The sequence below is a fragment of the Panthera tigris genome, chromosome E1, assembly GCF_018350195.1.
Source record: "Panthera tigris isolate Pti1 chromosome E1, P.tigris_Pti1_mat1.1, whole genome shotgun sequence".
Classification (NCBI taxonomy): Eukaryota; Metazoa; Chordata; class Mammalia; order Carnivora; family Felidae; genus Panthera; species Panthera tigris.
In genome coordinates, this window is record NC_056673.1 from 23,469,165 (window position 1) to 23,496,666 (window position 27,502).

A 27,502-nucleotide genomic window follows, 5' to 3' on the forward strand; every position below is an offset into this window, starting at 1 on the left:
CATGAGGGGAAAATTTTTTGTAACTTTGGTGAAATGGTAATGAGACTGTGGTGATCATCTCACAGTGTTTACTAATATCGAATCACTGTGTTGTGCACCTGAAACTATAATGTTATGTGTTAGCTGTACCTCAACAGTAATAAAAAGGGCAGATTGAGAGGTACTTAGTCCAGTTTGAATCTGGATGTGGATGATGGAGGGACAGAGATGGAGATAGGGATGATGTTGCCTTTATCTGCCTATGTGTAACTCTAGTTTTTATGTATTAGTTTTTAAATATTTATTTATCTTGAGAAAGAGGTAGAGAGAGAATCCCAAACAGGCTCCGCACTGTCAGTGCAGAGCCTGACGGAGGTGGGGAGGGGAGGGGGAGGGGGGATCTCATGGCTGGATCTCATGAACCGCGAGATCGTGACCTGAGCCGAAATCAAGAGTTAGACGCCTAACTGACTGAGCCACCCCAGGCACCCCTCTATGTGACTCTAGTTTTTTAAAGTTGCTTTATTTAAATTTTGTGGATTTCGAAAAAAGAATATGAAGAAGCAAAAATGATATTGTTAAATGATGCCCCTGTAGAGAAGGTTTATTACATAAGTAAATCTCACATTTAACAGTAAAAAGCTCCAATGATGTTGATAGACATTAGAGCCAAAGATCTTTTAAACATAGTCCTCATTCAGGGTTTACTTTCTTAAAAGGACTGTTGAGTTGTTTGATTTAGCTCTTTATGGCATCCTGATTTTGATGCTTTTTATAATATCACCTTGGTAATGTGTGTAATATTCTTTTGTAATTTTCATTCCTCATGTGGTAACTTCACTGATGTGAACTACATATGCAAAGTGTATGGATTAGTCATGATACATCAAAAATGACAAGTATGTATCATGCATTGTTTCTGACTGGCATAATTAATCATCAGAGTATATATTTGTCCAAAACATATTCAGCAACATATAGGTAGATTTTCTAATATATGGAACATATTGGTTGAGAGGATATTATGCAACAGATCACTTGGGTGTCAAAAGTAATCACCACTTAAAAAAAAAAAAAGTAATCACTACTTTCATGTAAATTACTAGTGGTCTCAGAGGAAAAAAGTGGTATTAACCTAATAAAAGAAGGAAAGAAGTTTTGAGTTTTACATTTTTCTGTTTTTGAACAAAATGCAAAATAGCTATAAAACTGCTTTTTGAAAAGAAATGAATTGTGTGTAAATAACCATCAAAGTGTTTTTCATTCACTTAATAATTCCATTTGGCTGTCATTACATGTTATTTCTTGTTCACTTCTGTTATTCATGTTTCAGTATATTCTTTTGGGATTGTACTGCATCTTAATTTCTTTTTCCTTGTTGATTTTCATTTCCGTGTGTTTCATTGCCATTTTCCGTTTTGCAGATTATCCCACACCATCTCATTCTACTAAAACTGTCTCCCCATCACCTGCCTTTCTTGATGAAGAAGAATTCAGTGACTTTATGCAGGGGCCCGTTGAAGTTCCCACATGTGGTCCTTCTTCCACTTCCCAGCCTTTTCAGTCTTTCCATCCCACCACCCCATTTGGCCAGTTGCATACACAGAAGGCTGGAGCACAGCCTCTCCCTCCAGGTCAGATTCCAGTGTCTTTTGCCTTACATGGTGTCCCTGGGCAAATTCCTTCTTTCTCTACTGCTGCAGCCTCATACAATGTACAGAAAGCAGGTAACTCCTAGAATGTTAATGAAAGTATTCTTAAAATAATCTAGGATAATTTACTTCTCTTATATAAGTAGAGTAATACACTGATGTTGGTAAGGAAATGTGTACCGGAATATATGAGTACTATTGAAATTCACCAAAATAAGAATATCGATTTTTTAATTCTGGGAGCTTCACATTCTGGAAAAATGATTTAAAACTTTGGCTCCTAAATTAGGAGCTATTTAAATCACTTTCGAACTTTAAAAGCAAACTGATTTCTACATGAGATTTCTCTTGTTTGGGAAAATCACCAATATTTTGTTCAGAGTAACGAGCCAAGAAGAGTTGCTTTAGAAAGTGCTCTCTGGTTCGGTGGTAGAGCACTTGGGGGTCAGATGCCTGGTTCTCCATTTATTGTCAGTGTGTCCTTGGACAAATTTTGAAACTGAACCTCAGGTGTATCACTTGTGAACTAAAGGGGATGGGAGGCACTAATACACTGCTTCTTGAGACATTGTGCTGAGAAAGATCGTAGCAGATATGGACTTAGTCCAAACTTCCTCAGTTGGCAGATGTAGAAACAGACCCAGAGGTGATGTTACTGGCCAGGGGCCTCCCCAGCCGTGAGGGGAAGTGTCTCTCTGGTGTAAGTCACCAGATTTCTAAGGTAGTACTCCTTCCACTATACCGTTCGACCTGCTGGCTTACAGAATTCCTGAGAACCAAAGTAGGTAATGATGTTTTAAGTTCTCTAAACTCTCTAAAGCCTTTCAGGTCCTATACAAGTGTGTGGTGATTGGATTATTTCAAAAATCTACATTATGTGTGGCAGAGTCTACCCTTTAGAACCTGGGGGTGGAAATGGATGATTGAAAAAAATCAGAAATTTGCAATTATATACAAATAACCCTTCATGCTGTTTGTTTAGGCCCTTCCTTGGAGGAGAAGCTCCTAGTATCTTGTGATATAAGTTCATCTGGGCAGGAACAAATTAAATTAAATACCTCTGACGTTGGTCACAAAGCCCTAGGCCCAGGTTCCAGTAAGAACCATCCCAGTTTAACGGCCAAAAACGGGGGTGCTATAGATGGACGTGTAAGTGGTACCACCATTGCAGAGGCAGAAAAGACTTCAGACCAAAACCTATCCATTGAAGAGAGTGGTGAGCTCATGAAATATTCAGCCAAAGTTTATTTAACCAAATATCGCTCAAATGCTAACACCTTAAGCATTAATCTTAAAATGAATGCTGCTTGATTTTTGCTAATCAGTATTGTGCTTAAAATATTTTTAATGCATTCCTTTCTCCAATTAACCCCTACGATTTTGCTCTGAATTCTTTCCGCAGTTATTCCTTTTAAAAATGTTTGATAACCAGTTTTTTTAATCAGAATTATTCCTGATTTAAAATTTCTTTTCCTTTTGTTTTATAAAAGCTTTTTCCTTTCTTATACTTTCTATTCTTCCATAAGGGTTGAAAGTTAAAATTTAACTGGAAAAGTCACCAATGAGAATATGACTTTGCTTCTGTGAAATAAATCATACACACTGCTGCCTAAAAGGTCCAAATTTTTATAAACTTAGCTTGCAGAGATGAATTAGAATTTGGGCAGCCTAGGAGGCAAACTTTTGGAGGATATTTTACTGAACAGAATAAAAAATCCTATACATCCAAGGCAGCAGTGTCATATTCAGGTGGAAAAAAGTCAGAGTGTACAAAGAAATATTATTAAAAGCTGCAGGTAAAGCTTGAGCAATTACATTTTTTTACATAGGTAATTTTTAAACCACCAGCTGTCATGTTTTCTTCTTTAATTTGTAACACACATGAAATGGTGCAAGCCTTGTATGATTCAGAATATTGATTTGGTACATCTTAGGGTTTTTTTTTTTTTTTGTTTACTCTTTAGGACATAGTTAACGTACAAGAGAAATTTAGAAACCAAATATTTTCATTGTATTGGTGACTTTTTTTTAGTATCTCCAGCCAGCGCTCTTATAAAAAACAGTGACTCTGCGATTTCCCCATCTTCTGCATGGACTGTTATGTACATTAAACAATGTTTCTTATCTTCTAGGTGTGGGAGTATTTCCCTCACAGGATCCTGTTCAGCCCAGAATGCCGCCTTGGATTTACAATGAGAGTTTGGTTCCAGGTAAAAAAGCTACTTTGTCTAGGATTCCCATCTGGATATTTTGCTTCAGATGTTGAAAACGTAGTTGTGAATATTTACTGTTGTGATTACAAAATATGCAGAAGAAATTTTTACTTCTTTCTTGTTTATTCTTTTCTGAAAGAGTACAGAAAATTAAAAAGGATCCAGTATTTAAGACAGCCTTATAGGTGAAATGGCTATATAAATGTAGGAGAAATGTTTTGCTTTAATGTTTTATTGACCATCATAGACTTTTATTTCTAAAAGCTTTCCCTAGATTTACCATGCTTTAAAAGATATGGTTATTGGGGTGCCTGGATGGCTCAGTTGGTTGAATGTCCAACTCTTGATATTGGCTCAGGTCATGATCCCCAGAGTCATGGGATCACGCCCTGTGTCAGTCTCCACATTGAGCGTGGAGCCTGCTTGAGATTCTCTCTCTCCCCCTCTCTCTTGCTCACACATGCACATGCTCTCTTTCATGCATGCACTCTCTAAAATAAAAAAAAAAATTATTATAAATAAAAGATTATTATTTATTTCATAGATTATTAATAACTTACCAATAATAGTATTAATACATTTAATGTAATTTTATGAACTCTTGGTGATTATATATTTTAAAAATCTATTCTTATGACTTATCATGTAATATATGAAGTGAAAGACTAAGTGGCATCTTTTTCAGTCAACATTGGGAGGTGATGTTTACTTTTCTCTTTATAGAGATTATTACTGTTGAGCCAATAAAATCACGAAGGTGCATATTTTGTGATAGTATTCAGTTGATACCAGAAAATAGTCTAAGCCATGGCTGATGTGAATACAGTAATGACTATTACAGCAGCATATGTTAATCAGTTTTAATATATTGTGTCTTGTTCATTTTGCTCTATTTTGCCAACCCCTTGAAATCTAAAGGTAACTTTCATCAGATCTTTGGTTTTCTAGATTGATCATTAGACTAAAGTTGTTCTATGCTTGATTAAATAAAAGTCATGCAAGGGTCCCTGAAATTCTTTTGGAAAAAAACCAGTAATATCTACTTTACATCATTATCACATACTCAGTTGAAAGGCTAATTTCCCCAAATCCTGTTAGACTTCAGCTGTACATAAAACAATAGGTTTTCTTCCCAGTGCCCATTAGATAATTTGCATCATCTTCTTCTCTGTCTTCAAGCCAAACAAACAAAAAGCCAGATCTGGTAAATTTTGGAGTTCTGTCCATTTTCTGCCAGCTTATATTCATTTTGTACCCTCCTTGTGAACATACATGCACACATAGTTTCCTAGCCAAAATATGTGTTCTTATGGCCAGCCTACTAACCTATAATCCATATTTAAATATTGGATGTAGGGGCACCTGGGTGGCTCAGTCGGTTGAGCGTCTGACTTCAGCTCAGGTCATGATCTCACGATTCATGGGTTCGAGCGCTGCGTGGGGCTCTGTGCTGACAGCTGAGAGCCTGGAGCCTACTTTGGATTCTGTGTCTCCCTCTCTCTCTGCCCCTTTCCCGCTCACATGCTGATTGTTTGTATCTCTCAAAAATAAACAAACATTAAAAAAATTTAAATTTGAATTTCAGGTAAATAGTAAATTATTAATTAGTATAGAAGTGTGTCCCATGCAGTATTGGCATCCTAAATTTTATATGACAACCTCGTCTCTAATAGCCTTTCCCAACTTGTCCTTTGGAAACCCCATTTTATTGTGGAAAAACTCCCAACAGTCCCTTCCTTTTTTCAAACATGTATTCTGCTTTCTCACCTTTACTGAAACTGCCTTTCTCTGAAGGCTCTATTCCCATAGCACCTTACCCAGTGATGTTTTCTCTCACAGACTCTGACTGGGGCAGGAGATAGGTGGTATTGGTATAATTCTTGCCTCCCCACCACTGTTTTCAAACTATTCCCACCATCATTATTCTACAACTTGTCTTTTAAAGCATCTAGGGGTGCCTAGGTGGCTCAGTCAGTTGAGCGTCTGACTCTTGATTTCGGCTCAGGTCACAATCTGACGGTTTGTGAGTCTGAGCCTTGTGTTGAGCTCTGCAGTGGCAGTGCAGTGCCTGCTTGGGATTCTTTCTCCCTCTCTCTCTTCCCCTCACCTGCTTGAGCTATTTTTCTTCTCTTTCTCTCTCAGAATAAATAAATAAACATTAAAAATAAAGTCCAAAGCATCTGTTTATACCACCTCCATTTTAGTGTTGTTACTATCCTCTCCTGAATTATAAGACTTTCTCTGACCTTTGGCCCCAAATCTTCATTTTACCACGCTCCATCCTGTCTTCTAAGCTCCAGACCCTAATTATATTGGATATTTCCAATTGAATGATCTTTATAGCATTTCAAAACCTGACACATTTTCAGTTCTATTAAAGCAGTTTGAGCTAAGATTATTCTTTTTAAAAAAATTTTTTTTAATATTTGTTTATTTTTGAGAGAGACAGAGCGTGAGCAGGGAAGGGACAGAGAGAGACAGAGACACAGAATCCAAAGCAGGCTCTAGGCTCTGAGATGTCAGCACAGAGCCCAACTTGGGGCTTGAACCCACGAGCTATGAGATTATGACCTGACTCGAAGTAGGACACTTAACAAACTGAGCCACCCAGGCAACCCAAGATTATTCTTATATAAGCAACAATGACAACAGAAAATAGCAATCACTTATAATATGTTTACATTTGTAATCTGGTCTTTCCTTTGATAGATGCCTATAAGAAAATTTTAGAAATCACAGTGACCCCAACTGGAATAGATACTGCTAAACTTTATCCCATTCTGATGTCATCTGGACTGCCCAGGGAAACTCTTGGACAGATATGGGCCTTGGCTAATCGAACTACACCTGGCAAACTTACTAAGGAAGAACTTTATACTGTTCTCGCCATGATAGCGGTAACACAGGTAAGACACTGTTTCTTTTTTTTTTAATTTTTTTTTTTTAACGTTTATTTATTTTTGAGACAGAGAGAAACAGAGCATGAACGGGGGAGGGTCAGAGAGAGAGGGAGACACAGAATCCGAAACAGGCTCCAGGCTCTGAGCAGTCAGCACAGAGCCCGATGCGGGGCTCGAACTCACGGAGCGCGAGATCGTGACCTGAGCCGAAGTCGGACGCTTAACCAACTGAGCCACCCAGGTGCCCCAAGACACTGTTTCTTAAGTTAGATCAAATAACTTTTCAGTATAAATCCTTTTGACTACAACCATGTAGAACTCCTTGTATATTAAAGTTTAGATTATTTTTAGGATACAGTACTTCAAAAATGTACAGTTTGCATCATGCACATGCTAGTAAAATGTTCCTTTGTTTAAAGACTATTAAATGTATTAACATTCTCTGACCTAACTGTATCCTTTATGAACTTGAAAGTTAGTAATAGATGAAATGACTCTTTATGTTTTTGAAGTCCTTGTTTAAAATTCCTTAAAGTGTTCTTGATCTGCTAGCAATTTTTGTCATAATACAGAATCACTTTAAATGATTTGATTATAATGAATTAACCAAACATGTCAGAGAGTGCATTGCCACAATTGTTATATGTCATCCATTTCTTTGCCTGATACTAGGTCTACGTTAACCTTGTAAGTTCTTTTCTTATATCAAATTCATGAGTTTTGGGAGTCAGAGTGGAAACATACCAGGATTACAGATTTTACACTTAGGTCTCTCTGCTGGATTTAGACTGTATGTGGTTTGCAGTCCCCTAAAATGTTTCCATTTTCCTTCTGCTCTGTGTAGAGAGGTGTTCCTGCCATGAGTCCTGATGCTTTAAACCAATTTCCAGCTGCTCCTGTTCCAACTTTAAGTGGATTTCCTATGACTTTGCCTACTGCGGTGAGTCAGCCAACTGGGATGTCTTCAGGCCCTGCCGGCTCCATACCCCTCAACCTTGGACAGCCGGTCATGGGCATTAACCTTGTTGGACCAGTTGGGGGAGCTGCAGCCCAGGCTTCCAGTGGCTTCATGCCAACTTACCCTGCGAATCAGGTAAATGCAGAAGCTATATGTATTCCAAAGAATCCCTGAAAGTGAATCTGGGCAGCTTTTTTCCAAGGATGCAGAGAAGATTGCTGTATTATGATGGACATTGGAGGTGAAATTAGGCAGTATTAAAATAATACAAAATTTAATTTTTTATTTAAAAAAAAAAGAAATTTCTTAAGCCTTAAGAGATTTGAATTTTGGCTAGAAGTTTATAGTTCTTTATAGTATATACGTTTTAAACATCAAGCTTAATAAGGTTAACTAAATTCCTAGACTGTGTCTTTTGGGGAAGCTACTAAACCTGAAATTTAAATGCTTCCATTTATTTTTCACTTCTCAGATTAGCAAAAAATTTAGAAAACATAATGTTTAGTGAAAATGTGGGGGAAAATAGTTTGTTGGTACAGCCTTTTTGGAAGGCAGCTTTGGTAATAGCTACCTAAAATCTAAATGTCTGTATCTTCTGACCTAGCAGTCACACTATTAGGGATCTATCCTACAGAAATAGTAACTTAAATTAGCAAAAATATGCAAAGATATTTGTTATAGCATTGTTTGTTAGAGTAAACAGTTATAAATAGCTTAATGTCCATCAGAAGAAGGAAGGTTAGGGGCTCCTGGGTGGCTCAGTAGGTTAAGTATCCAACGTCGGCTCAGGTCTTGATCTTGTGGTTTGTGAGTTCAAGACCCTCATCAGGCTCTATGCTGACAGCTCAGAGCCTAGAGCCTGCTTCAGATTTTGTGTCTCCCTCTCTCTCTGCCCCTCCCCTGCTTACACTGTCTTTCTTTCTCTCCCTTTCCCTCTCTCTCTCTCTCTCAAAAATTAAATAATAAACATTTTAAAAATTTAAAAAAAAAAAGAAGGAAAGTTATGGGGCACCTGGGTGGCTCAGTTGGTTAAGCGTCCAGCTCTTGATTTTGGCTCAGGTCATGATCTCATGGTTCATGGGTTTGAGCTGAGAGTGCAGAGTCTGGGATTCTCTCTCGGCCCCTCTACCACTCATGCTCTCTCTCTCATACTCTCAAAATAAATAAACAAACATTAACAAAAAGAAAGGTTAAATAAAATTTGCTTCATTAATACAGTGGTAAACATTTGATTATTAAAATGAATGAACTACTACATGTGCAACGTGGAAAAGTCCACTTTATAGATATTATTATATCTTTTTAAAGAGCGGAACAATGTAGTATAAACTCATTTTTTAATAAAACAAATGAACTATTCACAGTACTTACTTCCAGATCATGTGATTAGGAGTCAGTGTTCACTGATGACTTTATACATACACATGATGGATTATAACAAGCTTGCATTACTCATATAATTTACATCATGTATAAAATGTTTTTTTAAAGATGGCGGTAATCTATTAAATGTAATTTGTCTATTTAAAAATTGTATAGATTAGTTCTTTAAACAGTCTTTTACAATTTGTGCAAGAGAGTATCTAAAAATTCAAGACAGATTCTTGTCCTAGATACTTGAATTGGTATTATATCTAAAGTGCGTTTTTTTTTTTAATTTTTTTTAATGTTTATTTATTTTTGAGAGAGAGAGCATGAGCAGGGAAGGGGCAGAAAGAGAAGGAGACACAGAATCTGAAGCAGGCTCCAGACTCCTAGCTATCAGCACAGAGCCCGACGCAGAGCTCGAACCCTCGAACTGAGAGATGATGACCTGAGCTGAAGTCGGATGCTTAACCGATTGAGCCACCCAGGCGCCCCTAAAGTGCATTCTTCTAAACTTAGGCAGTCACACCTACCTAATATAGGTACCTAAATGGGGAGATTTAAAAGGTAATTTTTGAGGTTGACAGTTATGAATTTGTTAGTTACTATTTTATCAATTCAGTCTTTCTATTTAAATGTCCTCTACAAATCTAGGTGGTAAAACCAGAAGAAGACGACTTCCAGGATTTTCAAGATGCTTCTAAGTCAGGATCCCTTGATGATTCATTCAGTGATTTCCAAGAGTTGCCTGCTTCTTCAAAAACAAGTAATTCCCAGCATGGAAGCAGGTAGAAAAGAGCTGAATATAGTTAACATTGTATTTAATAATTGAGAAAGAGGCATCAATAGTGAGAAGCCTAAGTAATAAAATTAAGACTTCTTACTCTCATGCTTTCCTTGATTATTCCCTCTTTATTCATACTTGTACCTTTGAAACTTCTCTCCCCTTAGTCCACCTAACAATTGAGCACCCCCATTTCCTCCCAGTATATACCTGCTTGCTAATATATATATATATATTTTTTTTTTAATTTAATTTAATTTTTATTTATTTATTTATTATTTTTTTTTTTGCCTGTCCTAAACCTGATTATAGCAGAGTGCACCTTTGCAGTGATGACTTCATGTACTTGTAGCAAATGCAAGCCTTTGGCTATTTAGGCAGGGGAACATAATTTGATATTTTTGTAATATAATGTACTGCTGATTCTCCACAGAAATCCTAACTCAGAAATCTAAATATGTCGCCAATACCTTTCCATCATTTTTTAAAAGTTTTTAGATAGTACTTCTTCCACAGAGTAGAATATACCAGACTTTGAGCAAGCAATATGAATTTCTTCAGTTATTTTTGGAACTTGTTTTTGTCAGGATACATGCATCATTTTTCTTATGTTCCTTGTTTGTGCAGTATCATTCATCTTTTCCATTTTAACGAAATGAGTATCTTTTGATGCTTCCTGCATGTACACTGTAACAAGAACCAAGGGATAGGCATTATAGGGAATGACACAGAAACATTTGAGTGGTGGGACTATAAAGTACTGGGATTTCCAAGCCCACTACACCAGCACACACATGTTGACCTGATAGACACGTAATATTTTTCAGATCTTTTCCTTTGAATAAAATGTGTAAGTTCTGCTATCTATAACATATCTGAATGACCCAAGGCATCTCACATTACCTGCATAAAATTAGATTCATTATTTTGCTACTCAGCTAAATAAAAATTTGTTAAATTACCATTCCCTCCCTTGGTGAATCATGTCACCATGTCCAGTCACTAAATCAGAAACATGCTATTTATTTTTGGCTCCTCACTCTCTCCTTTAACCACCATCGACTCTGTACTCTCTGCTTGCCATGGAAAAAGGCTATGTCTGATCTTGCTCCTGCCTAGTCTCTTGACTGTTGCCCTTTCCCTACAGCTTATGTCCCAACCATGCCAGAGCAACTCCAGACTAATGCTCTTTCAGGCTTCTGACCCTTTACCTTCTTCAATCTGAAATTCTCTCTATAGTTAATTCTAGTTCTATTTCAAAAATCAGTTTAACATAGGAAGTTTTTACTAACCTCACCACTTCAGTCCCCACCTCAAAGATGAGGGCCACTTACTGCCCTGGTGCATTATGGACATCTGTGCCCTGATTATAATTACTGGTTTATCTGACTCTCTGTCTCACTTGGCTGTCATCCCTGAAGATAGTCTTTCACGGCTACATATGTAGTACTTAGCCATGATATATAATTAATAAAGGTTTGTTGGGTGAATGTGATGTAGCATGAAGGTTATAAACCAGATTGACCAAATTAGTGGTTTACTCCTCTGGAAAAAAACAGTAGATGGAATTGAAATTTGGGCATAGAAAGTTGTAAGATGGTGGCCAGACATGAGATATATGGAATATTAGCAATTTTGTGTGGCATTATCTCCACATAATAGTTTACTTTCATACACAGTCATACTTTGTAGACTTGTTTTTCAGTTCTGACTTGATTACTTCCATGCTTACATGAAAACATTTTGCTCATGTCTAAGAATCCACATTCACTGTTTATTTATTCATTCAAAAACATTTACTTACCATCTGCTCTATGCCAGACATTGGGGTAGGCACTAGAAATACAGAAGCAGAAAGCACAGTTCCTGCTGTAAAGAAGCTTAGTTTTATCTCAGTATTTATATTATCTGATGAAATTCTCTTAGAATTGGTCCCTCAGTGTGTGTGTGTGTGTGTGTGTGTGTGTGTGTGTGTGTGTGTGTACACATGTATAATGAATTCCCTAGTTTATGATCTGTAATGCATATTATGAGTTTATTTTAAGGGATATTTATTAAATCATGGTATAAATAGCTGAGCTTAAGTGAGACTGCTTTGGGCAGCATTTTAAAGCAAAAAATGGGCATTATTTGTCAGAGAAGATGAAAAGGCAAGTATGGTGTTAGAAGTAGGCTGGAGTAGAGAGTATTGTTAGTCTGTGAAAAAAATCTCATTAGTTAAGGGCAGCACCAATGTGGGATGTCTTAGGATTTGTGACGTAATCTGTCAAGCATTTTAGAAATAAGAAGTGGCATGATGAAAGTGATCTTGCTACTGTGTGGGATAAATTCAGCTGCCATAGTAATCCTGTTGTGAGATGTTGAGGTGTACTCTGGGTTTAGAGTTAGGCACTGAAAAGTGTGCGTGTGAGAAATTGGTCAGGCTCAGGGTTGAACTGGATGTCAAAGGAGAAAGAGCACTTGAGCCAGCATGAAAGGGGATCTGGAAGTCAGCAATGTCTTTCATTTATCCATCCAGAAAATACTTACTGTGTGCTGGGCACTGGGGAGCTTAGAACAATAAACATCACAGATATGGGGCACTGATAATAAAACAGTTCACAAAGAATTAAGGTGTAGTAGGGGTTTGAGTTGGTTAGTTTCATTTTACTTTTTAAATGGCTGTATTTAGTGTGGTGTCTGTCCAGTCGGATGGGAGCCCCCAAATGCCAGGCAATGATCTGGTGGAAGCTGGTGATGTGGGGAGGTGAAAGGATTCACCCAAAGATAGTTTACTGAATACACTGCAAGGGAGGGGCAGGCAAGACTGCAAAGGAGAGACCATCTGCCAGGAGGCAGTGGGTGGGGGCCGTTTTTAAAGGGGGAAGAGGAGTAGTTATGGCTGGTGAAGAATGGAATTTGCCCTTTTTGGTAACTGTGCCTGCCTGGTTGTAAGTAGCCCATTGGTCCCTTAGGGCCTATAGATAATTTGAGGTGGTCACCCCATGGGCATGTCTATTCAGCCAGGTGGTCGCTGTGGGTCCTTTTGCCTTGATCAAATTTCTATCGCTCACGCCTGTTTTCTAAAATGTCTCTACATTTAGCAGGGTAAGCAACTAAGTAAAAGCATCTACTACAGCCACACGGAGTGATTGTAAAACAAATGGATTCACTAGAGAAAAAGCAAATACTTTTTTTTTTTTTTTTGGCCAAATTCTCTTAAGGTTCTTAAATTTTAAAACAGTATGCCTCCTCACTGAGTACCTTTCATTAGTATTAAAGAGTAGAAGTAACAGTTCTCATGTTTGGAATAGATAACTACTTTATATAACTGGCATAAACACTGTCATGGTGATTACGGTTTTTTGGGTTTTTTTAAATAACTTCGGGGAACTAGAATGAATTACTCATTTGTAATATGCATAAAATTACAGTCTGAGTCTGCTCTTTTTTGAGTGGAATTTTATTTTGTTGACTTCCGTCAGTATTTCATTACCTTGGAGTTCCTCTATTTTTTTTCCAATTCTGAAAAGAATTTTAAACAATAATCATCAATTAAATGTCACATTTAGTAGAAGATTTTACCAATGGGCTTTATAAGACCACAACTAAAGTTGGCTATTCATGAAAAACAAATTGATTGTTCAACTTTGTGATGTTTTTTCTCAAATATTAGTTACTTTTATTTATATGTAACATGCTGTTCAATGAGTTGTAGTTTAATTACTTATGAAACTTAAAAATCCACCTATGATGTAGAGGCGATGACCTGTTTGTCAAGATCAAATATGTAGCAGCTATTTGGTAGTGATGTGAAATTCTAATATTTGATACACTGAGTCCTAAAGCACTGTGGACCTCCATTAGCATGCCTGTGCAAGAGCTGGGTTTTTTACCTTGCTTGTAGGCGCCTGATAAGACGATTTAAATGACTGTGGAAAGATTTTTGCTTCAGGGCAAAGAACTCAATAGAAATCCATTTCTATAACTTGTGTGTGTGGTATTGAATGACACAAACTAGTGGGGGAAGGTAGTCATTCATATGTAAAGTTGTTCTTCCAGGGAGCTGCCTGGGTGTGATAAGGAGGAAAAAAAAGGCAATGCTTTTATAGTATGTGTTTAAGCCATCCAAGAATTACCCACACAGATACTACTCATTACACTATTTTTCCATCCAGCGAGAAATATGTCCACAGGCAAAAGTATCTTTATCTAATTTTGAAGTGATTGTTGTTTTGCTACAAAGATAGCTTCTGGAACCGCTGATGTGATCCTTGTAAAAATGTAAATTGTATTAACTCCACTGCTGTTTATCAGATGTGTGAACTTCTGCCAGTAAGCAATGCAGTAAGATCAAATAAGAACAATTTACATCCTGGCTTGAACAACATTTCATAAATAGATTTTTATCTTAACTATTCCACCTCTGCATTCTGAACCCATTTTAAAGAATGATTTGTATAAGGTTAACATAATTTACTCTAAAATATTGGGTTTACATATTTGGAACAGTTTACTTTTCCAGTGTTACGGACCTTAAGTTAACATTCTAGGAGGTCATCATTCTATGAGAATCTATTTCCAGTGCCATTCCAATTGTTTTCGTGGTTTACAAAGATGATTAGATGGTCAGCATCGGTCTGACCCATCTTGAAATAATCAAGATTTGATTGAAATCTTGAAATAATCAATAATCAATAATCCCTCTCACATGGGAGGTATTTCAATATATTTTCCCAAGAGAAAGGGTTTAAACCTCTGTGGTGAATATATATAGTTTCTGAGTTTTAAGGCAGGGAACCATGAATTTTAATCAGGTACCTACTTGCCATTTTAATTCTAAGCTCCTACTTGATGATAAGGGAAGGATTCAATGTTCTAGTCATTAAGAAATATTTCATTTTCCCTTTTAGTGCCCCTTCTTTGTTGATGCCCCTTCCTGGCACTAAAGCATCAGCTTCGATGGATAAGTATGCTGTGTTTAAAGGAATTGCAGCTGACAAATCCTCTGAAAGTAACATTCCATTTGGAGGTAAAAACACGTTGTCAGTTCATAAACTTATGAATGTAACCTATGAATGTAAACCTTTTTAATGGTGGCCTTTTATGAGAAATGTATAAAATGCTTACACCACTTGTCAAGTATGTGCAGTTAACCCAGTCTGCCTTATTTCCTTGAGTTTTAATCTCAAGTTTCGTATTCTTAATAGACTCTGTCTTTTCATCATAGAGCCTGGTGATAAATACAGTGCTTTCAGAGAACTTGAACAGACAACAGAGGGTAAAACTTCAGGTAAGTTTTTGATTCCTTAAATGGATAAATTTCAATTTTTAAAAAATTGTATTCATTTATTTTTAAGTAAACTCTACACCCAACATGGGTCTCAACCTCACGAGCCGGAGATCAAGAGTCATGTGCTCCTCTGACTCAGCCAGCCAGGCACCCCTCAGTTTTTAATAAAAGATATTTTTGATGATTCTTTCAGGGACACTCCTGAACATGTCTTTATTATATTGTGTGGGTGAGGTTTTTTGGCTTTGTGCCTCTGGAAATTACAAGGAAACAAAATATGGTTCAGTTATTGGAAATTCTTTTCTAAAATTTAGGGCAAACTCCAAATTGAGGCAATTTCTTCTGAAGCTAGTTATGTTCCCTTTCACTGGAAACCTTCAAGCCCGGATAGACTTCTGTATCAAATGGAAGGCTGTGACTGTCCTCAGTTATTTTAATGTTTAACAAGAACTGGAACTGTTGGCAGTGCAGCGATCTGTGGACTGTGCAGAAGTTTTGCAGCAACCAGTCTTTTCAAGATTTTCAAACGTGGCTATAATTTAATAAGATGAAGTAAGCGGGATTTATAGAAGGGCTTAAAGAGAGTAGAAGGGAATACAGAATGATAGTTTAAGAACCGTATGTGTGAAGACCGAAAGTTATGTTTGTGGTTAAATCCTAACCGGATGTGTAGGGTTTAAATAATCCATAGGTCAAATCATGTCCTTCACAGCTTAACTGCGCATGCTACGAAATTTGCATACTCTCGTGAGGATTTCTTCCTGGGGACTGTCTTTGTGTACTGAATGCTCAAATTTAGAATATCCTTCACTCATTTGTTGTCACCCTTCTGTCCAAGGGAGGGGGATGAGAGGAGATTGTAGGAAAGGTAATGTAGGAGTAAAAGTTCAAGGAAAAAGTGTACTACTTAAATATCTCTAAAAAGGAAAAATCCACCTGTCCTAAAAATATTCATTCCTTGGGAATCCTGGGTGGCTCAGTTGGTTAAATGTCCCACTCTTGATTTCAGCTCAGGTCATGGTCTCACGGTTCATGGGATCAAGCCCCGTGTGGGCTCTCTGCAGGTAGCCTGCTTGGGATTCTGCCCCCCTTCCACCACCCCCCACCGCCAACCCCACATTTTCCCTGCGCGTGCACATGCTCTCGTGTGTGCGTGCTCGCTCTCTCTCTCTCTCAAAAATAAATAAATAAAACACTGAAAAAAATAAAAATATTCAATCCCTTATAGCTGTCAGGTTCTAGAAGTATTTCCTTCTGTTGCATTCAAGCCTTTAGGATGTAATAACTTTGTTCCTCAGTGCCTATATTAGGCACTAGGAGTACAGAGATAAAACCCTAGAGGAGCTTTTGGCTTGTTAATTGGTCTTTGACTCCTAGCAGTTCTTTCATCACCTCTTGGACCAAAGTGAGTTTGGAGTAAAGAGCATGGTTTACTATCAGAGTTTTTTGTGTAGTGTGGTATTAATGATCATATCATAGGGGTGTTATTCCTGGGAAAAAAGGAAATATCACTAAGCTCTGTCACTTAGTAACCTACGAAACGCACAGTTCTGAACACAATACTATATGATTTTTTTGTAAATTCTAAGACACCAACACACTTGATGCATTCAGGCCGATGTATTTTTAACGAGAATAAAATAAAATATATTCTCCTAAAATGAACAAAAAGTTGGCACCTCTACTGGAAGTCCTTAAAGTTAAGTCAGGAATGAAAGCACACCAACAAAAATGTCAGCAACAATCTGGGGTTCTGTTACTAAAGTACTATAAAAGCAGCATTAAGGTACTGCTTACATTTTGATGACAAATGTGATCTCTTTTGAAATGTTTTTAAGACGTAAAAAGTGACAAGTAGAGAGGGGAACTTATGAGGATTCAGAAGGATTCAGAGGATTAATGTACCCTCTGATATGCAAGCTTCCAATGACTGCAACTAATTTATTTGCTCCCAAATTCATGTTGCTTTTGAACTTGTAAACCCACCCATTTTATCTCTTTTTGACCCTTTCACCCAGCTTACATTTCTAATGGAAACGTTTACAATTCCTCAGTAAGTTTAGTTTGCTGTGGTGATTTCTTTTTAAAAATAACAAAACAAAACTTGTCAATTTCACAGATATTTCAAAGTAGCACATCAAAAATTTAGACTGACAAAATCGGCTGCTTATGACGTTTTCATTTAGGGAAATGATACAAATATTATCAGTGATATACTTACCTAAAACAGGGTAATTTTTTTTTAAGTTTTACATCTGCTTCTCCTGTCAATTTGTGAAATTGACTTTAGTCTTATTAGTGGTATGTCTTAAAAACATAAAATACAGAAATTATGAATGCTGTTCCTCTCTTTCTAAAATTTCCCTAATAATATTAAATAGATTTCTCTGTGTTGATAAATTATGCTGGTGAATTAAGTCTCAGATTAAGAGGAAAAATCAGCTTCCATTGTTTCCTATGCTTTTTTCTTCTATTAAAGTATGTATCGTGTTATAAGCACTAAATATTTAAAGCCTGTTTTATTATAATGACAGTTTTAAGAATCAGATTTTGGTTTGAAGTATACTTTTATGGCTCATATGTCTCTATATCTCATTTTTAGGGACAAATAGAATTTGAAAAATGGATGAAGAATTACAGCCTATGTTTTAGAATAGCATTAATATTTTTAAATAATAAGTGATGTTGGTGTAGCTATATTTATATTTGGTTTAGCTCTGATTTTCATTACCTGGTAAAATCTAGTAGATTTTATGGAAGACCTTCAGACACCATTAGAAAAATTGAGATCATCTGCTTCCTAACCTCATACTTAAGAGTGATAACGTCACTCTCATAATAAAGAAAAGAAACTCTGTTTAGAATCATGGATTCAGATTTTTATCAACATCTTAACTGAGTCTATTTAATTATTTATTAGAAATACATTAGTACCTATTTTCTCTAAAAAATAATAAGAAAAACATTTCAGTAACTCCTTTCTCAGAGTAGCACAGTATAAAGTTTAAATACTGTCCCTTGAAATTTTTAATAGTGGAGTTGGTATTTATTCAAATCCTTTTGAATTTTAATAAATAAGAGTAAATACTAGTTGGTACAGTGACATGGCTGATTTCGAGATAAGCCCAAGTGCTCACAGATTTTTTTTCTGTGCGATTCGGCTTATTTGTTATATAGAGAAGCCACTTTAAAATGTGTCCTTAGCTGGAATGAATGCTTTGCAAATAAGTAGATACCTTTTCATAATTTTTCATCAAAGTTAGCTTCAAATTAATGCCTCCACGCACTTGAGCAAGACCACTTAATTATCTAACAGTATGCCTGAAGTACCTAGTTGAGCAAGGTGTTTCACATCCTAAATACTAGATGCAGGATTTTTCGTAATACTTCACTAGAGCACCCATGATACTTTTTTCCTGATTGATCACCATGTAAAACATTTTATCTTTAAAGGATCATCTTAATGTCTCTCTCTTCAGGAACCTCCAGCACCCATTTCTTCTTCTCTTGTGTGCTTGGCCAGCTGGCTGTAGTGAGAAAAAAGTCCTGAGAGCAGTGCTTTTGGCCACTTGAAGGGTATGGCACTAGGACACGTTATCACGTTAAAATGAGCAAACGAAACTGACATGGTTAGGTGCTCTCGGTTTGATTTTTATTTATTTTGGCATCACTAGCCTTTGGCACGGAAACAGATGTGTAGTGTCCAAAGAGCTGTTTTGGTAGGGTATAAGCTGCGGTTGAATAATGTCAAGCTAGTGAGGGGCAAGTCTCTAAAAGTATGCTTGTAATTTAATATGCTGTGCATCATGTGGTGTTCAGCTCAGCATTCTTATTTATTTTGCCGTATTTTTCTCTTTCAGGAGAAAACTTTGCAGAATTCAGATCTGCGGGCACTGATGACGGTTTCACCGATTTTAAAACTGCCGATAGTCTATCACCACTAGAGCCACCAACAAAAGACCAAACTTTTCCAGCATCCTTCCCCTCAGGAGCTGTACAACAGAAACAACAAACACAAGTGAAGAATCCTCTGAACTTAGCAGACCTTGATATGTTTTCCTCAGTTAACTGCAGCAGCGAGAAACCATTATCTTTTTCAGCTGCTTTTAGTGCATCCAAATCTGTTTCCACACGGCCACAGCCAACAGGATCTGCTGCAGCTACGACAGCACTGGCATCAACTAAGATGTCTAGTTTGGCTGATGATTTTGGAGAATTCAACCTTTTTGGGGAATATTCTAGTCCAGCATCTGTTGGGGAACAGGATGACTTTGCAGATTTTATGGCTTTCAGTAATAGCTCTGTTTCATCTGAGCAAAAGGCAGATGATAAATATGACGCCCTTAAAGAGGAGGCTAGTCCTGTTCCTCTAAGTGGCAGCTCGAGCAGCACAGTGAAGAGTGGACAAAACTCCGCTGCCACGTCCACCAAATATGATGTCTTCAAACAACTTTCTCTGGAAGGATCTGGACTGGGTATTGAAGAACTGAAAGATAATACCCCTTCAGGAAAAAGTGATGATGATTTTGCTGACTTCCACTCTAGTAAATTTTCTTCCATGAACTCAGACAAATCTCTGGGTGAGAAATCAGTGGCTTTCAGACACACCAAAGAAGACTCTGCTTCAGTGAAGTCCTTGGATCTCCCTTCCATTGGTGGCAGCAGTGTTGGCAAGGAGGACTCTGAAGATGCACTCTCTGTTCAGTTTGACATGAAACTGGCTGATGTGGGAGGAGATCTTAAGCATGTCATGTCTGATAGCTCTTTGGATTTACCAACAGTTAGTGGCCAGCATCCTCCTGCTGCAGGTGAGGAATTGGTGAGACTACTCTGGTAATGGTGATGTAGATTTCAAAGATGGTTCGGTGGGTGTTGACTTATAGTAGAGTAAGGCTCTGGCTCTTAACCTTAATGGATTTCTAATAACCTCTTCATTGCCAGTCCCATTGAAGCAGTGTTTAAATTCAATTCTGTGGGTACTTGGATATATGGATCCCATGAATACTCTGGAACTTAGACTGGATAGCTAAAATATTTTTATTTTCAAACTCTAACCCCAACTTGGTGTTAGAGGCACATAAAAATCCACTGCTAAATGAACCCTACATCACCAGGAATTTTATAAAGACTTTTGCAGTGTGGGTACTGTTCCTCCATTTCTGTGAGTGAGGTCAGTGTTTTCCTCTTCTTTTCTCTTCTCTTGGGTCTGTTTGGCAGCGGCCAATATAGTATTCTGTTTGGCTGACAGAACTGATTCTTGTTAGGCCAAGTCTTAGTAAAAATTAGTTTAGCCAGTCGTACTGTGGTTTGCCACATCCCCGCAAGAGAGGATGGAAAGAGCTTGTGTGTGGATGTCCTGTGTGCCAGGGTCTGGCAAGGAGGAGGGCATGAGTCGTTAGTGGAGTTCAGGTATGGTTTTCAGCGTTAACTCTATTACTGAAAGTATTAAATTGTAACACATCTGTAGATGGTAGAATAGGGTAACTACTCACTTTCTCATAAAATGTTTGAAAACATCCTATAAGGGAGCCCTCTTTAAATTCTGTATGGATTTACATGTAGCAGTTTATTCTCTAGTCCAACTTCCTGACATAAAATCTAGATTCCCAAGTGTCCTCGTTTTTATTTTGTTTTGTTATTTGCTACGTTATATAGAAAGATAAACCCATTTTGTGGCCTTTAATAATGAGAACTATCTCAATATTACTGTATTATTCTAGAAAACGTATTATGCATATGAAGGGTTTGTTGTTTTTCTAACTAGAGAGGGACATGTAAGACACTTCCAAGTTTACAGATTCCAGCAGAAATGTTAAAGAGTATTACGGCTTTTGCATAGATCACATTGGTAAGTCAGAAAACAAAATCGCATCCGTCCTTTGGCTGTTGAAATGTTGGAGGTATCCTTAAATGGGGTGCCGAATCGAGAGCAGGTGTTCAGAGACCGTGTGTGTCTCCCGTGGCGGCTTGCTGAGGCTTTGTCTAAGGGCGGTGGGCTGTCTGCGGGGCTCCTTGTGCCCCTGACTGTTGACTTCCTTTTTTTGTACTTTTCCTCAGACGTTTTCCTATTTTTTTGCTGCTCTTTGTTTGATAGGGTGATTTTGTTTCTCTTTTTTGTACGAGCTGCTTGAGCCACCGTGGTTGGTTGCAGAGTGCTCTGTTTTTTTGAACAATATTTGATTTTTATTTAAAAATCTCATAACATGTATACTAGCCTTCTGGACTCTCAAGTTACTAATTAGAAGCTATTTTTCTGAAAGTGAATCTATATTCTTTCATAGTGCCAAGCTAGATGTCTTTATGAGATGAGTCTAATCAGGTTTGTGATGTCTTTCTTTTTCCTTCTTTTAAATTTTTCCATTTTATTTGGGGAGGGGAGGTTTTTTGACTGAGCTTGTTCTGATTGACCTGTGAAAATAATCTTCTGTGCACATGTTCTTTTATGTATGTTTGGAACATTCCCAGCTTGGAACCTGTAATGTTCAAGCCAAGTCTCTTCAGTTTGAGGATATCCTTAAAAGCAGATTGTTTCCTCTTTTTGATCTGTAAACCTCCTGTCAGAAAGAGCAGTATCCCTTTAGAGCGGTTGTCACAAGGGGTTGATGTCTGACCAATGGGCTATATTGTTGTTGGGCAAAACTGCTGCATAAATGTACTGTAGAAGGTAAATGGCAGGGACTTCTTCAACGCAGTTTGGTTTTTCTTTATCCTCCCATTGACTGCAGTATCTCATGCTCTCTTGGTCTGAGGGTTAAAGATAACTTCTCATTGGAGAAATAAAAACTGGGCTGATGAAAAGAGAATAAAACCTAGCAGATTGCTATCTCTGGACCTTAGTGTTGTTGAGGAACCCTAACTTAACTCTGAAAGGGATACTGTCTCTTTTAACTCTTGCAATTATTCTTTGTATGGAAGGTAGATAATACTAATAATAACATTGCCTGACTTCTCTGCGTATTATTACATTTAACCCTTTGAGCCCTTGCTGCAATATAATTTCATCTAGGCTGCTTTATCCCCACCACTAAATTTAATATGGCCCCAAAGCATCTTGATGTGCAGTCATTACAATCATCTGGTTTTGTTGGCAGCAAGAGCTTACCCTCATTTGTGACACTCTCAAAGGGTTAGCGAGACTTCTGTAGCTCCCTACCTACCTGTAAAGTAGCTCTTCTTTGACATTGAAAATCGTTGTATTTTAATCAGCGCCTTATTATCAGTATTTTTTTCTTTTTGGCTGCTTTTCTGATGTCTTTTTTTCAATTTAGACATTTTCTGTGTGAATGTGCCTTTTCGAACTTGCTTTGGTATATTCCTCTGCAAATACTGATCTGCATGCTTATTCTGATGACTTCTTTTCCAGCTCTTCTGTACCACTCTCTTTTGTGATCTGTAAGTCCTATGTTAATAAATAATTCTTTGGCATATTTTGAAAGTGTGGGGATGTGTGTAATTTGTACTTTTTCAGGATTAGACCAAAGAAATACCTGGTCCATATCAAGTGTAAAACAATAGCACTTCCTGTGATTAAAGGGTTTTCCCTTTTGTCTCTTCAAATACCTTTCTCCTAAGAAAGTATTGGTTTAGCCCTTTCCCCTAATAATCCCATTGATATAAATTTTTAACATGGCACTGGATTAAAACATAACTTTAAATGTTTAAAAAATAAATGTAAACCTTACACACTGTGTAATAGGGAAAAGTTACTCCTTTCTTCTAGTGAGAAAATGGGAGTCGATTTTATTGCTTAGTAAACCTCACAGAGCCCACCACCACAAGGAGTTATACTGTGAAGAGGGGCAGGTGAGGGACAGATCTAATAGTTGAGTGTTGGGGACAGGGGATACATCTGTTAATAACTAGATGTCTGTAAATTTAAAATAAATCATGAAATAGTGTTGAGATGGGCTTCTGAGCACAGTACATGCAAACTGAATTTAAATTGATAATCTTTGTAATGGAGAGTGTTCAGTGTTAATATCAGGAAGTCTTCAGGTCTGAATTCAGTGTGGGTCTGAAATAGGTGCTCACCCTCTACTTGTAGAGCCTGTTATCTTTCCAACTTCAGAATGTATTATAAAGCTCACAGTCCATAAAGCAAGTTCTTAAAACGATTTTAGGATATCTTCAAAGCAAGCTTTAAATCACTTTCATTTTTTGAGAAAATAATTCTAGAAAGATGCACAAAAGTTAGCAATAAGAGAATGCTAAGTTTGGAAAATATTTTTTTCTATCTTAGAGAATATTAATAGCAAAAAACCTTAGGAATACTATTGTTTTTTAGATCATAAACCCAAGACCAATAAAAACCTTGGAAAAAAGGATTGTTTCCATGGTTTCCATTTTTTTCTTATATTTTGAAATTTTAGTTCTTTTTTTAAGAATTTGAGGCAGTAAGAAATTAAACCATTGAAAATGAGGATTTTGAAGAGGATTCCAGAGAGATCACTTACAGTATCTGCAATAGGCCATTTGAGAAAGAAAAAAGTTGCATGTTGGGGGTTAGATTAATTCAAAGAGGGGTACCCGGGTGGCTCAGTCAGTTAAACGTCCAACTTTAGCTCGGGTCACGATCTCACAGTTCGTGAGTTTGAGCCCTGCGTCGGGCTCTGTGCTGACAGCTCCGAGCCTGGAACCTGCTTCAGATTCTTTGTCTCCCTCTCTCTCTGCCCCTCCCCTTCTCATGCTCTGTCTCTCTCACTCTCTCTGTCTCTCAAAAATAAATACATTAAAAAAATTTTTTTTAAAGTAATGTTTAGATTAATGCAAAGAAAAGCTGAATCTGCCATTCAAACTACTGTGTTTTCCAGAAATTAATGCTTTAGAAAGTTGGATAATACTTGGTTTCAGAAACCTTGTGTAAATTATATTACATTTTAATTATGATGTATGCTGCTAACTAATTTGGAAGAAAGAGTTCTTGGTGTAGCCTCCATCTAGTGATAATACCAACTACCCTTTATTTAGAATTTTCCAGCGCTGTGTATGAGACTAATCTTGTGGTGGCTTTGGCTAAGAAATTGCTTTGTCAATGGAATTATCTAATGCTAAATTGGTCCATCTGGGACTGCTTTATTTTGTCCTTTCTGCATTTATCTGAGCAGGCTGAACTGTGTGTAAAACATAATCACGTTCATAAACTGAGCAGTTAATTTTTCTAGAGTAACATTACTTTTCGGGAGGAAGTCTTAATAATATGGTAATATAAACTTGCAACAAAGACTTGAAGAACTCTATGCTACAGGTTCAAGCAAACAAACAAATACTGTTGTGTTTACTCCCATGCCAAGTAAAGTAATCCAGTTAGTGCTGGTGTCACACATCAGTGCCTGAGCAAATGTACAAGTGTATTCATATTCTACATTCACTCTGTTGTTCACATGAAAATCTGTATGGATTTTTAAAAGTAGCAAATGAACAGGAAGGGGATGCTGGCAGTATTGAAGAAGCTGGGCTAAACACAAAAATAATTCAAAGAATCAAATTATTTTTATTTATTATTTATTTTTAGTCTTTTTAAAAAATTTTTTTAATGTTTATTTTTGAGAGAGAGACAGAGTACGAGTGGGGGAGGAGCAGAGAGAGAGGGGGACACAGAATCTGAAGTAGGCTCCAGGTTCTGAGCTGTCAGCACAGAGCCCAAAATGGAGCTTGAACCCATGAACCGTGAGATCATGACCTGAGTAGAAGCTGGACGCTTAACTGACTGAGCCACCCAGGCACCCCAATTTAAAAAAGAAAAAAAAAAAAAAGTTTGGGAAAGAGAGAGTACAAGTGGGGGAGGGGCAGAAAAAGAGAGAATCCCAAGCAGGCTCTGCACTGACAGTGCAGGGCCCAAACTCGTGAACCGGGAGATCATGACCTGAGCCTAGACCAAGAGTTAGACACTTAATCGACTGAGCCACCCAGGTGCCCCAGAATCAAATTATGTTTAAAGAGCTGCTTCTAGCTTTGTTTTTCCATCAGTTGAACTCTTTTGATAAGTTGTTTTGGAAAATGTTGGCCCAGTGGCTTTGAGAGCATGATAAGATTATGTGCGTAAGAGGGTCTTCTGGGTGCTGCTCTCTCCCTTGCATGGCCAAAAGGCCCTAAATGTAATTGCCATCTTCTATGCTCATTTGGTGAGATCGTTAATGGTGACCATGAGCAGTCCTGCTGTACATACAGTTGATCCTTGAACAACATGGGGGTTAGGGACATTGACCCCCAGTGCAGTCCAGAATCTACATACAACTTTTGACTAATAGCCTACCATTGACCAGAAGTCTTACCGTATATAAAGTTGGTTAACACATGTATTGTATTATATATTGTATTCCAATAAAGTAAGCTAGCAAAAAGAGTTATTAAGGAAATCACAAGGACAAGAAAATACATTTACAGTACTAAACTGTATTTATTTTTAAAGATCCATGTATAAGTGGACCTGTGCAGTTCAAACCCATGTTGTTCAAGGGTCAGCTGTATGTCCTGACACCATTCCTTAGCCTTCCAGCCCCCTCTGACTTAAAATACCCACAGAGTAACTGCTTTTCTTTATTGAACTTAAAGCACTAACAGGAACCTGAAGGTGCTTACAGATAGCATGGGTATCATTTAAAACCCTGGATGTATGTGAGTCGGTACAAATGAAGAATGGGAGGTCTCTGTGCAAATTAGAAAAACTAGAAGGCAATCATACAGCAGCCTTTTGTAGCTTGTCATACTTAACAGTGTGATCACTTTCCTCTTTTCTTCAATAACTCTCAGAGTATTTGAGACTTACAGGACACAACCCAGGTTTTATAGTTAATAGAGAATGTAAAGGCAGAATAGGGCCAGGGGTAGAAAGAAGTTGAAATGTACACATATTTCATGGTTTGTGTTGGTAAGTGAAGTTTGGATTAAATCAGCATTGGAAATTAAAAGATATTTCTTCCTCAGTCCGATGTACATTTTTATTGCTATATAAAACACTGGAGAATAGTGGATTTTGCACATGTATCCTTTCTTCTTTTTCTAAACCCCCATTTCAAAAGCCAGTAACGTAATCATCTGGGCATATGCTTACGGCTTTAGAAAAGGTCCATGGGAATTGGTATGGCCTTTGTGTCTTGTGGCAGCTCACATTCTTTGTTCCAAGAAATACCTTGTTTTCGTGTTCAACATCCGTTCAGAAGGGATTTGAATAGAGGTTATGGAAAAGACTGATAGGGTTACTTGCCAGCATAAGCAAGAAATCCATGTCTTGATTTAAGATCCATGATGGAAAGGAGCTAGCATAGTTTATTCCTTTGGCCTCTGTAATAGGACATTCCTGGTTGCAAACAAATACCTGTATTACAGCACACAATTTGGCCTATTATCTGTGTGCAATAGCAGTTCAACCTAGCACAGCCTAAGTAAGAGTTCTCCTGTAGACTTGGAGATACAGTAGTGATTCTCTGTTCGTTTTATTGCAGCCCTTCTGCTTTCTTTTTCCTTTTTCTTTTGCAATTTTCAAACTTCAGCTATCGAATGGAAGACCCAGCAATAGAAACTTCAGTGATTACAAAGTGTGGGTTATTCCATATCATTTTTGTAGACAGGGCTTCCATCACTTACGTTGTAGTTCTCCCAGAATCTTTAATATTTTGAAGACTGTCATACAATAATACATGTAATTTGCTTAGAAAATGTAAAACAGTTATCATGGGCAATGAGAAATTTCCTTGGCTTACCCTACCCTCAGTGAATTGGTTTACCACAGTTTTCTTAGAAAATGGTTTACTAATATTCACCATGCCAGGAAATACTACTCAGTTTAATATTATTTATAGATACTAAGATTTAGGAATACCATGTTCTCACATTCCTTATGTAATTCAGTTTTAGTATTTCCTTATGCGTTCAAATGAATTGCACTTCAGTAAATTTTTTTTACATAATAATGGCCAATAAATAAGCAAAAGTAAACTTTTAAAACCAGCCTTGATTTTGGTATCCAGCTTGATCAGCTGGATTTTGGTATATCTTATATATTTACACTTCATTTTTTTTATATATGATTTTTTTTTACATAATTCATTTTTTAAAAATCTTTCATTTGGTCATTTCTGTGAGTTGCTCCAAAAGGCAAAATGTTATGTCTCTCATTTTTAATAAAAATAAGATTTGTTGAAGATCTGTAGTATTATAAAAATATTTAAAAGCTCTTCAGCTAAGGTAATCCCTTATTGCTTATAATGCCTTTTACCTCATTATATTGCAATCATTTCTGGTTGTTTTTTTAACCCTTTTTTTCTTATTGCATAAGTGCACAAAAGGGTCTTTTTATTACCATAGCAACTGGATTGTGGTTTTCGAACTAGAGCCTAACTTTCTAATAAATTTACCTTCAGTCTTTGGGAAAATTGCTACC

At 37.2% G+C, this 27,502-nt stretch overlaps 1 protein-coding gene across 16 annotated transcripts in view; it reads left to right on the top strand.

Moving 5' to 3' along the window:
- The window catches only part of SYNRG (synergin gamma), an 88,505-nt gene that overhangs the window by 32,173 nt on the left and 28,830 nt on the right, over positions 1–27,502 (top strand). For 10 of the 16 annotated variants that reach the window (XR_006211147.1, XM_042966462.1, XM_042966465.1 and 7 more), the window contains 9 exons: positions 1,404–1,706; positions 2,614–2,847; positions 3,764–3,841; positions 6,554–6,750; positions 7,589–7,837; positions 9,722–9,855; positions 14,744–14,862; positions 15,061–15,123; positions 18,984–19,931. Coding sequence is in view for 15 of the 16 variants with exons in the window: in XM_042966462.1 (XP_042822396.1) it covers positions 1,404–1,706; positions 2,614–2,847; positions 3,764–3,841; positions 6,554–6,750; positions 7,589–7,837; positions 9,722–9,855; positions 14,744–14,862; positions 15,061–15,123; positions 18,984–19,931 (2,325 nt within the window). In the remaining variant the exon portion in view is untranslated. The remainder of the gene's footprint in view (positions 1–1,403; positions 1,707–2,613; positions 2,848–3,763; positions 3,842–6,553; positions 6,751–7,588; positions 7,838–9,721; positions 9,856–14,743; positions 14,863–15,060; positions 15,124–18,983; positions 19,932–27,502) is intronic. The other 6 variants (XM_042966466.1, XM_042966467.1, XM_042966468.1 and 3 more) reach the window with 5 other exon arrangements.